Source organism: Nannospalax galili, unplaced genomic scaffold, assembly GCF_000622305.1.
Source record: "Nannospalax galili isolate Female #2095 unplaced genomic scaffold, S.galili_v1.0 scaffold150, whole genome shotgun sequence".
NCBI lineage: Eukaryota > Metazoa > Chordata > Mammalia > Rodentia > Spalacidae > Nannospalax > Nannospalax galili.
The window spans coordinates 3,880,337-3,892,528 of record NW_008329320.1 but is presented as its reverse complement, the minus strand read 5'-3'; the positions used below and the strand labels follow the sequence as shown (position 1 = coordinate 3,892,528).

Here is a 12,192-nt window from a genome sequence, read left to right as displayed (position 1 = left end):
AGGGAAACAGAGGCTTTTAGGCCACTGGAAGCCTCATGTGACCTTGTGGCAATGGTGGCATTGAACAACAAGGCCCACCAGTCCTAGCCTGAGACTGATTATTGCTGGGTAAGTGAGAATAGACCTTCCTTAAGATCTATAGATAGGTTGAATAAACTCCAGTGGAGGAACTTGTACCAAAGGACATCTGGATAAAACAGATGGCCAGATGGGGCTTAACATGTAGGGTAGAATACATGAGGCCCAGTGGTGGGTAGGGGGAGAGGAAACATGGATGGGAGAGAAGGTCTTAACTTGATTAAGAATTGTATGAAATGTACAAAAGCTCAATAAAAAATATTTTTTAAAAAGGATAAAAAACATATTTAAAAATCTTTTACATAAGTTTCTCCTCTATTGTGTGTGTGGTGTGTGTGCAAGTGTGCTAGCCTTTGTATGCATGTGTGGAGACCAGAGGTCAACTTCTTCAATCACTCTCCACCGTCTCTCACTCAACTTAGAGCTTCCTGTTTTGGCTAGACCAGTTGACCAATAAATACCAGGGATCTGCCTGTTTCCTGCCTATGCCCTGGGAATACAGGAACATGTCACCCCACCCAGCTTGTATGTCAGTGCTGGGATCTGAATTCAGGTCCTCTCACTTATGCAGCACTTTACCTACTGAACATCTCTCTAGTCCCTGTTTATTTTTTAATCAAGGCCTTGCTAAATAGCCTAGGTTAACTTGGAACTTGCTATGTAGAAGGATGTCCTTGAACTCACACTCCTCCTGCCTCAATTCCCCAAGTGCTGGGATTATGAACATCTTATCACAAGGACTATTAGCCCTCTTTCAAGCAGAAATAGCTTGGCTATTTCAGAGCAGCCTCAAATGAAGCACATGCCTTTCTGTGCCTCCTTGCCTCTAATTACAAGGGAATAAATTAATACTCATTTATACATTTTAGGGTCAAGACATTTTGACACCCAAAAAATAACAACTCCAGAAAAATTTCCATGTATGTATATATATGGTAAAATGTATGCAAATTTAATGTGTTCACAAACCTCTAAATCCCACCATTATCCTTTAAGAACTTCTTAATCACATGCTCTCCCAAAGACACACTAGGTTTAACATTTACTGAACAAACACTCCAAAGACAACCTTTATAAAACCACCAGTACAGTTACAGCACCTGAGGACATGGAACTTATACTTTTGCTTCAATCATTTTTCATCTGGCTAAAGATTCCTTATTGGGAGACAATTTTATGAAAAGTATATCTTTCTTTTTTTTAAATAATGTTTCTCTGGAACTCAAAAGAATGAAGGAAACATTCTTATTCATCAGATCCTGAAGGGTGGGCACAGCCTACAGAATGATTGACATCTGCTTTGTATCAATTCAGTCTTTGAAGTATTTTAAGCTGGCATTATTAAAAAATACATGAAAATGGGTTTGCTTGAAGCTACAAAAATCAGTCTTATATTATTATAAAGAAATAATAGTTCTACCAAATAGAATCTAATCAACAGAAAGTCTTTCTTGCCAGTTCAATTCATTAAGTATACACTGAGTGCCTCCATGTGCAAGGCCTTACGACATCTGTGAGAGATAAAAAGGATGAACATAGTTTTTGCATCAATGGCTTCCAAGAGACACACCATTATAATCTGAATTATTGGAACTTAGAGCATTTTGTTTTTTCTAAGTACAATATTTAAAAATGCAACAATATGAGCATAAAGTATGCAGCAAATGTAACATAGTTTTCCAGTCACTCAAATTGCAGGAGGCTCAAGGTGAGGGTTATGAGGAAAAAACACAGTGTAGCCTGGGACTCTCAGCTTGACAAATTGCTTATTTTTTTAACACCTTGTGTGAGGGATGAACCAGTACCTGTTGAGAAAAATCATACCCTTTTTAGAGTTCAGTGATTATTTAAAATTCCAACAAATTTGAAGACCACATTGATTCTATCTAGTTGTACCCTAGAAACAATGAAAACCCATTTCAGGGCTAGCAAGACGGCTCAGCAGGTGAAGGGTCTGCAATGCAAACATGGCAACTTGAGTTCAATTCCTGGAAACAACATAGAAGTGGAAGGAGAGAACCAAATCTACAAAGTTGTCTCTGGCCTGTGCACCTGCACTGTGGTGTGCACATGTTCCCCTCTCCATGTGCACAGACACACTAATAATAAAATAATTTTTTAAAAAACCACATATCACTGGGCATGGTGGCGCACGAACCAAAGTCTTCTGCAAGAACAGTCAGTATTCTTAACTTCTGAGCCATTTCTCCAGCCCCCTTTTTCTCTTTTTAAAAACTATTTTATGCCGGGCGTGCTGGTGCATGCCTGTAGTACCAGCACTTGGGAGGCAGAGGCAGGTGGATCTCTGTGAGTTCAAGGCCAGCCTGGTCTACAAAGTGAGTTCCAGATCAGCTGGGCTACAGGGAGACCCTGTCTCAAAAAGACCAAAAAATAACCAAAAAACAGAAACCCCCATATCATGATATGACCCTCTTAGCTAATCCTAAATTTTATTTCTTTTCACCTTTTCTCATGTGAAACAACTTTGAATTCTTTCACCTCTTTCTCTAAATTTGCTCCAAACATCCAGTTTCTCCTTCCAAAAAAATATATTTCATATGAGTACTATGGAGAGGTACGTATAACCCACATCCAGCTTGATCCCAGGCTCCCAGACAACCACATCTCAATGTTATCTATAAATCATCTCCAGCTTTTTTTTACATTAATTATGTGTGTGTGTACATGTGCACACCCATGTCACAGCACACCTATGAAGGAGTCAGTTCTCTCCTAACATGTGGGTCCTAGGAATTGAACTCAGATCATCAGGTTTCAAGGTAAGTGCCTTTACTGACTAAGCCATCTTACTGACTCCTTCAGCTTGCTTTAAAAAATTATTTTTGAAATGTTGAAATATAATCACTGAGCACCTTTACTTTTCCCCGTAATTGACGGCAAGTGTTTGCTTATTTAAAAGAAAAATAAAAAGGAGGAAAAAAAAGTTCCTTTGGAATACTGTGAGAAAATGGCATAGTTTTCAAATTTCAAATTTTCTCATAAAAATCAGGCAACAAGGCTCCTGATGCCCCAACCCTAGCTTCAGAGCTAATGGCAATTGATGGCTGCTGATGGAGGGTCATTTTTCATTGGGTGGGTTGCCCTTGCTCCATGGATGACCCCCTACCCCCAACACACACATATGCACATGAGTGGCACAAACTAGACTTAGTGGCTTATTTAAAAATTAAAAGAGTGATCTGAAGTAGGGAGGGAGATGGGAGATATATGTTGGGGTGAGCTGGGGGGAGATGGAGGGAGAGAATGGGGGATGGATATGACCAAAATACAATATACATGTACGAAATTTTCCAAAAATAAATAAAACTTGAAAAAATATTTCAAGCAACTAGATTAGCAAAACCAAAGACTCTGAACAAGATCTACATAAAAATGAGAAGAAAGGGAATCCCCATGAACCTCTAAATCAGAGTATCTGTACAAGAGGAAGAGGAGAGTAACAAGGTTTTGATGGCCCAGAGACTGAGGCACTACAAATAAGCAGCAGGTTTCCTTGGTAAATATGAGCAAAAGTAGAGAAGGCTATGCAAAACCCAGTGCCCTCAGGGAGGACAAAGGGACTGCCCAGCAGTACTGGAGAGGCTTAGCCCTTCTCTTGAACCTGCAGCAGAAGCTCCCAAATCCAATGGGAGTAACAGAAACTTAGGAGAGACAACAGAGGCGACAGAAAGAGAATGTCTAGATGAAGACAGAGCAAGGAAGCAGGCAGGCGATCTCAGCATGAGGCTGTATTTTTAACATTTCACAGAAACAGGAGTTTAAGAACCACAGAAGTCTAGCCTGGCTGCCATCTTCCTCCTAAAAGTACAGGAAAATATTTCTCTTCTTTTACTTAATTAATTCAACTTAAATAGCAAGAGAAGACAATCGTAACCAAGTCTCACCCAAGGATTTTATAAGGAAAAATGTTTTTGTTTTTGTTTTTTTGGACTTTTTTGAGACAGGGTCTCCCTGTAGCCCCAGCTGTCCTGGAACTCACTATGTAGACCAGGCTGGCCTTGAACTCACAGAGATCTTCCTGCCTCTGCCTCCTGAGTGCTGGGATTAAAGGTGTGCGCCACTACGCCCGGCTAGAAAAAAAATGTTTTTTTTAAAATAAAGATACCAACAGAAAGAAGCTGTAATCTAATGCCTGTTACAAAAGCTACAACCTAATATTTCTTTAAAAAAAAAAAAAAAAAAAAACCTAAAGGAAATTAAGAAAATAAAAGCTATAAATACAAACTATAAAGTTTCATATAAATTGAGAAATGCTACTGGAAAGGAGAAAGAAAGATGTGGAAAATGACAAAACTCCAAGAGCACAGGCTAACCAAGGAGCACAAAAACAAACGATGTCAACGCAGGGCAGAAAGAGGTGCTAATTTTAAGAATTAACCTGCAAGCTGGGAGCAGAGCACACCTATACCCAGCACTCAGTAGGCTTAGGTAGGAGGATTTTTGAGATGCTGTCTTAAAAACAGAAATAAAGCCAGGCGTAGTGGCGCACACCTCTAATCCCAGCACTCAGGCAGAGGCAGGCCGATCTCTATGAGTTCAAGGACAGCCTGGTCTACATAGTGATTTCCAGGACAGCTAGGGCTACAGGGAGACCCTGCTTCAAAAAGACAAAAAAAAAAAAAAAAAAAAAAAAAAAAAACAGAAATAAAAGTAATTAAGACTTGGGGTTGGAGCAACAGCTCAGTGGTTAAGAGCACCTACTGCTCTTGCAGAGGACCCAGCCCCCACAGGGCAGCTCACAGTGACCCAATGCCCTCTTCTTACCTCTTTGTACACCAGGCACACACATGGTACACCTCTCCGTACAGCAGGCACATACATGGTACACATATATACATGCAAGCAAAACATTCATACATATAAAATTAAGAAAAAAAATCTTTTCTGAAAATAATAAAATAAATAAGAATTAACCTGAACTGAAAGAGCATCATGTCAAATCACTGCTGGGTGAGAAGGAAGATATGATTAGAAACAGAGAGTGGCTATTTTCAGTAACAATTCTTTATTTAAAGCTGTGGGTTCAATGCTTTAAAACACTGTGCTATAAAGAAAATATTTTTTAAAGGAGGGGGGCTAGAGAGATGGCTCAGCAGTTAAGAGCACTGACTGCTCTTGCAGAGGACCCAGGTTCAATTCCCAGCACCCACATGGCGGCTTCGAACCGTCCTTAGTTCCAGTTCCTGGGGAATCCGAAGCCCTCTTCTGATCTCCGCAACATTGACAACATGGGTGCACTCACATACATGCAGGCAATACACTCATACACATAAAAATAAAAATAATAAAGAAAAAAAAAAACCAAAAAACCCCACTGTGTTTAGGGGAACCCAGCTGGCTTCAGGAATAGAGAAAAATCAAGTGAAACAGGATACTCCTACACCCATCACCAGTCAGCCATTTTTTTATCTTCTTACAAATGGCTTTCCAATACTTTTGATTGAAATATACAAAGCTATAATCAAAAAGTTTAAAACCACTCAACTTGAAGATCTCTAAGGTCTCTTCCTGTTCACAATGTATCACACTCTTAGGATTTTTTTTCCTGAGGTGCTGGAGCTCAAATCCTAGGCCTCATGAATGCTAGATAAGCACTCTACCACAAAGCTGTTAACATCCAACCCTAAAATTTCATGACTCAATCAACTGCGAATTATCACTGAAATTAACAGATTTCTGAGTAGACTGCTCACCATTCTGTTCACTGTTATGATATCATCTTATGTTTGGTCCTAGAGAAATACCACCAACCAGAAAAATTAGGTGATATGACTTCAAATGATCCTGAGAGAGAATCAAAGCAAGCAAAATATTTGCATCTCAAAGCACTGACAGTAAAACTGGTCATGCTGGACATGGAGGCACATTCCTGTAATCCCAGCACTCAGGAGGCTGAAGCAGGAGGACCCTTCTAAGTTCATGGCCAGCCTGGACTACAGAGCAAGTTCCAGGCAGACATGTCTTAAGAAAAGAGAGAAAAAAAAGGAAATTAGTCAACTGGCAAAATACCACTATAGCTGATTATTCTCCAACTATTTAATAATATTACATCAATGGCAGTCCATTTTAATGCAAAATAAGTTTAGCTTTGACCGTCATTCAGAAAATGAATTGTATAGCAATACTTACTTGATAAACTCCACTGTTCAATATAATTAAATAGCAATACATTTTTTTTAATTCATTACAATGAAATGGATACCTAAGAATACTCATCTTGAACTTGTTACAACACATACTACCAATGAACAGATATGTGGAAGTTTGGTTTTTTTAATTGAATTTCTGTGATTTTCATACAATATAATTTGATGGTATTTAGAAATGCCCTTTTCTGCACTTCCCCTTATTGCCCACCAACCAATTTTATGTACTTTATTATATAGAGCCTACAGTCTAATTTGTGCCCTCAAATGTCCTTTAGTGTGGTGCATCCACTGGAGCCTAGCTAACCTACCAAGAATCCCATCCTTGAAAGAGATTGTCTCTGCCCCTCCCAGCAGCCATCTGTTGCCATGATTTCCTAAGGTTGGATTGAAAAGTTTTCTTCCCCACGACCTGCCCTAAACTCATTTTCTTTATTTTTCATGTACTTTATTCAATACCAATCATGGCAAAAGAATCAAGTAAAAAGACACAGAATCTGTTGGTTTGGTAGGATAAATTACAATGACAGAAAAATAAAAATGCTTACTAAAGAGTCAGTAATAAAAGCTGAAATGGTTCTCTACTAAGTTCACCCAAGGGAAAAAGGACTCTCATGACTAAATGTGAAACGCATGCTGTGTTCACTGATATCTCAAAAATTTGAGTCACCAGTCCAGAAAGTTTGCATACTCCTGATGTCTATCTGTATTGGCTGATGTACTTTTGTATAGTCCATGTATTGCAAATAGGTACATACATTTGAAGGTAGACTTGTCTTCATTCAAGAGACTTAATTAAACATTCCATATATACTTTACCCCCCCTACACACACAGAGTCAAAACAGAAAACAAAAACAAAACTCAAACAAATAAAAAGAATCTATGGTGGCTATCCATTTAGAATCAGGGTAGTATGAGCCATAGAAATGTTTCTCAATTAGAAAAAGCTCAGTGCCTATAAGAGGGAGAGGTATGGGCATGACTGCGTTTAGAGAAATGTCAGTACCTGACAGACATCAGAACGAATGCCGGTTTTCCAGAATCCTTGGCTGCTTAGCTCCACTGTTACCTCTCGTCTCATTGTATTCTTCTGTCGTATTTTTTGGAGTGCTTCCTAGAAAAGAACTCATATGATAAGTAACTCAATAGCTGTAAAGTAATACTTAAGCCAAATATTAAGCATTAGAAAACAAGTTAGATTCCTTCAGTAGTTTCCTTACATTCAGGTGCTAAAACTCCCCCATGCAAAATTACAATAGTTTATTTGAAATAAAGGCCAGGATGTATGACACTTTGGTTATGAGACAATGCTTCCTATTAACCACATGACAAAGATTCTAAACCAAACCAATCAACCTGGCATGTCTGAACAAAATATGCTTTCACTATTAAAAGAAGCAATATGTGGTGCTTGAGATTTGCTATCACAAATCTTTGTGAGTGTATGTATGTATGTATGTATGTATGTATGTATGTGTGTACACATCTCAAGCCTTACATTAAGCATTTCCATTGAAGAAAGACAATTAACCTGCTACCCATATAATTCTAAAAGTTGCCTTCTAATTTGCAAAATCTTACATACTTGATAGAGGGGTACATTTTGTTTAGAAAACAAAAAAAGCAAAAGCAAAGAAAAGCCAAGAATGACAGCTTGAGGGCACACACCTATAATTCCAGCACAAAGCTAAGTTAGGATGGCTACAAGTTTGACACAACCCAAACTATAAAATGAGACTCTGTCTCAAAAAGAAGGGAGGGAAGGAGGGAAAATAATGAAGACAATGAACTAAAACTTCACCTGTGAGACATAATTAGAAACTAAGAACTCTTTTTCGCTACTTTTCACACAACTAAATGTGTAAAAAAACTGTATTTGTATGCATGCAATTTACTAAAAATTTCAGGAATTCATAATAAAAGCAGAAACTACTACCACCTTCACTACTGAGGATGTCCTACTATAGGTTAAACACTAGGGGAGGGACATTAAAGGGAGCACTTCACAAGTGCACACAAGCACCTTTTTCCTTGGGTGCCCAAAACTGAGGCATTTCAGCCAGCCAAGGAATGGGGTCCATACCCACCTCCCTCTGTGCGAGCTTCTGCTTGTCAGTTTGTTTGACTTTGGGACTATTTGCTAGAAGATGGCGAAGTTTCACATAACTCTTCCATAGTTTCTGGTACCTAAGGAAAAGGACAAGTGACCATCTTAGACAAAGGGAAGGCAAATCTGAAGTGAAATAAGACCAATCACTTTAATAGACTTGCTCAATCGTACATATATATCTTTAAACATCTTAATAGCAGAAAAAGCTCTTTCTAAGGAAACATGGTTTGAGGTTTCAGGGCAGAATAGTCAAGTGTCATCTAGAACCTCATGATGAAGCAGATGACTGCTTATGTGGGTTGAAATGAGGTACAGACTGAATGGGTGGGTCTCTGGAAATATTTCTAAAGAAGGCACACAAAAACGCCTTAGCCAATAGAAGCATGTTTCTTTTGGCAATGTTACTCTTTATGTTACCTCTTCATATGTAAAGGATATTATTTAAATGTAAAATATAACTTTTATAAAAGAAAAGTCCCTTTTAAAATAGGGATAGTCAGTTCAAGAGTATTGGAATGGAGAACCCCATTAGTGCTAATACTCAAGTTACTTAGCTGTACTCATTTTTCTGCTGGAAAGGGGAAAAGACAAACACTGTATACCGATTTGTATCTACCATTATAAAAATTGGCACATTAGTTGCATCCAAGTATGTGATAACCTGGATTGGTCTAAGTGGTTCTGTTAAAAGTGACCTAGGAATGCGAGACTTTGAGCCCTGTTCACGTTCCTGCCACCTGAGAGTCGACAAAAGCCCGATCACATTCTACTAACATTTTTCTGACAAGAAGGGATTTGCAAAAGATTTCCTGTCATGTTGAAACCGTTCCTTTTCTGACCTGAGCTGGGCTTCTCCTTTGTCAACATTTTTTAGAGAATGGAGGAAAGAAAGAAGTACTTACACAGTGCCTGCTTCACTGCTTCATACTTTTATCCAAAGAGGGAAAAAAAAGAACAAAACCCTTTAGCCTCTTCTAATATATGTCAGCCAGAACTGTATTTATGAATTGAAAATTTCCCATGCCCTTATCTCCCACTATGAATTCTTTAAAAAAAAAAAAAAAAAAAAAAAGCTAAATCAAGGAATTGTTTGTTTAAAAGGTAGGCAATCCAAACACACCTGAAAAATATAATGATTCTATCTATCTCCATCCCATACAGCCTCATCTTCTCCCAGAAAAATCTCGGTAAGCCAGTGGGAAAAGCCCAAATCGGCAAAGCAACACCACTTCGGAGAGCAGCAAGCTATGACTCCTATTCCCATACAACCCTTAGTTCTGCATGGGATCTTAAGAACCCCAAATGCAACTCTGCATTAATCAGCAGTGCTAGGAACCAATATAGTGCTACTTTCCTTTAAGGGTACTGAACATTTTTTTTTCAATCCAGTTATTATTATAATTACTAATAAAGACAAGGCTCCTTAGTGTTGGAAACCATGCAGGGCACATGTTGACCAAGACTGTAAGGGAGATTCTACTGAGTAATTTATTGCAGTCAAATATGTAGAGAAAATCATTCTTTGGGAGCCACCAAACCCCAATCTATAAATTTGGAAACATGGTTCATTTCAGGACTTAATTTTTTTAAAAAGGAAATGTCCACTAACAGGTCTCCTCAGCTATTCAGCTGTTAGTAGAAGGTGAAATTGGCTAAGACAAACACCGAGAAATATCTTACTGTGGGTCTCCTGCATAACTCAACTGTGCAGGGCGTATCCCAAAGTGGACGATAATTGGGAAAGTAATCACATCAGGGTTGAACTGTTCACGATCCAGTTGATCGATGCGGACAGAGCTTGGTTTCTGGAAGGAAAAAAGATCAAAAGCCATTTATTCCCCTAAAAAGACTTGCAGTATTGACTTAAACCTAAGTAGGGAAGGAATGAATTAGATTTCAGGAAAGCCTTGTCTCCAAAAGGAAAGATGTCATTTAAAATCCTTTAGTCATAGCAGTCATGCTATATAAAAACTATCATGTTATCCCTACAAACAAGTCTCTGCCATTTGGCATAATGAACAGTGAGTGATTCTATCCTTTGTTGCAATTCACATAGAAACCTTTAAAAATTAAACTTTTAAAGGGGCACCTAATCAGATATAACTTTTCCTTAGCCTCTCCAAGGCACAAGGGAAGAATTCCACATCACAGGAAAGGGATGTGCAAACTTAAGTCAGCAGCAATTTCATTTTCAAATGAACAACTTTAGGATGAACAGACAGATGTCCCTTTAGATTTTCCATTAGTTCTCAGTGTTACCTTGTATATTTCTTAATTCCGCATTTAGATTAGAAGGTATGATATAGTCAAATAGCTAGTTTTCTCCTATTATATCTACACAGAACATCTTCATTTTAACAAAGAGCCTTGTGATTTTGTTTGTTTTCTTGGTATTTAGTAAAGGAAGAAGTCAACAATTGGTTCCACCATCTGTGAAAAGCCTTACATTCTAAAGGTTTAGATTTGTGAAAAGATGGTAAAATCATGGGATATGTTTCAGCAACCCCCTTACTCATAATCAACACTCAGGGCAGTCCCTACTTGATGATTCAAATTTTACAGATTGTGGGGTCTTTAGCACAGTTGCTTTAGAGCCTATGAATGAATGCCCCATAAAAACATCCAACAGTTACAGAGCTTGGTTTGTCTGGGACAGAGCTATTTCAGTTCGAAAACCAGGAAAGCCCCCAGCAACTGGGACAAGGTTGTCCCTTACAATTACAGCCTCCTTGGCCCGCTGATGAACACAACTAGAAGACAAAGAGGACAGACGTATGCAAATTCACTCACAACATTAAAAACAATGCTAAATTTTAAAAATTTAATGTTACTTAATCAAAATCTCAGTAGTACCATGAAAAGTCATTCTCTGCTATCAAAATCAAGGAATGGAACAGATTTTGACCACTGGTAACCTAAATATAAAATTATCTGAATGCTCTTTGACACTAGAAACAAGTTATTTAGGTCTAAAAATTTTTAATTTGGGGAACACAAATTAAGACTCAACAGGCCTTTAAAAATAATAATAGAAGACATGAGGGGGTGATACAGTAGGGGTAGAGATGGGGAAAGGGTCCTGAATATGATCAAAATATACTGAATGAAATTCTCAAAGAATTTAAAAAAAATTTTTAGAAAAGAATTTTTAAAAATTTGTTTTATCATCAAAGTGGCAGGCTACATTTTTTTCAAAGAACTGTTCAAAGAATGCTAATGAATCATTTGTGTTTCTGTAATATTAGTAGCATGTTATTTTATCAACAAAAAGTGATCTTAAAATATCTGTAGAGGGGTGTGGGCCATAAATGCAGTTACGCAGAAGACTGAAATAAGAAGGTCACTTGAGCCTAGCAGTTTGAGACCAACCTGAGCAACATAACAAAGAATCATCTGAAAAAGTTATCTCTAGATAACTAGGGAAATAACACAGGCCTGTAATCCCAGCACGGGGAGGTGGAGGCAGAAGAATCAGGAATTTAAGGCCTGTCTTATTTTATCAACAAAAAGTGATCTTAAAATATCTGTAGAGGGGTGTGGGCCATAAATGCAGTTACGCAGAAGACTGAAATAAGAAGGTCACTTGAGCCTAGCAGTTTGAGACCAACCTGAGCAACATAACAAAGAATCATCTGAAAAAGTTATCTCTAGATAACTAGGGAAATAACACAGGCCTGTAATCCCAGCACGGGGAGGTGGAGGCAGAAGAATCAGGAATTTAAGGCCTGTCTAGGGGCTACGTGAAACCCTGTCTCAAAACACACACACACACACACACAAACACACACACACACACACCTCTTTCATCGGAGAACTGGTTGGATCAGAGAGCTGA

At 38.3% G+C, this 12,192-nt stretch overlaps 1 protein-coding gene across 1 annotated transcript in view; it reads right to left on the bottom strand.

Moving 5' to 3' along the window:
* The window catches only part of Drosha (drosha ribonuclease III), a 137,119-nt gene that overhangs the window by 61,997 nt on the left and 62,930 nt on the right, over positions 1-12,192 (bottom strand). Inside the window, exons 16-19 of the mRNA XM_008835690.3 lie at positions 11,074-11,107; positions 10,038-10,162; positions 8,335-8,434; positions 7,254-7,361 (exon numbers count right to left, since the gene is read on the bottom strand). Of these exons, the coding sequence (XP_008833912.1) occupies positions 7,254-7,361; positions 8,335-8,434; positions 10,038-10,162; positions 11,074-11,107 (367 nt within the window). The remainder of the gene's footprint in view (positions 1-7,253; positions 7,362-8,334; positions 8,435-10,037; positions 10,163-11,073; positions 11,108-12,192) is intronic.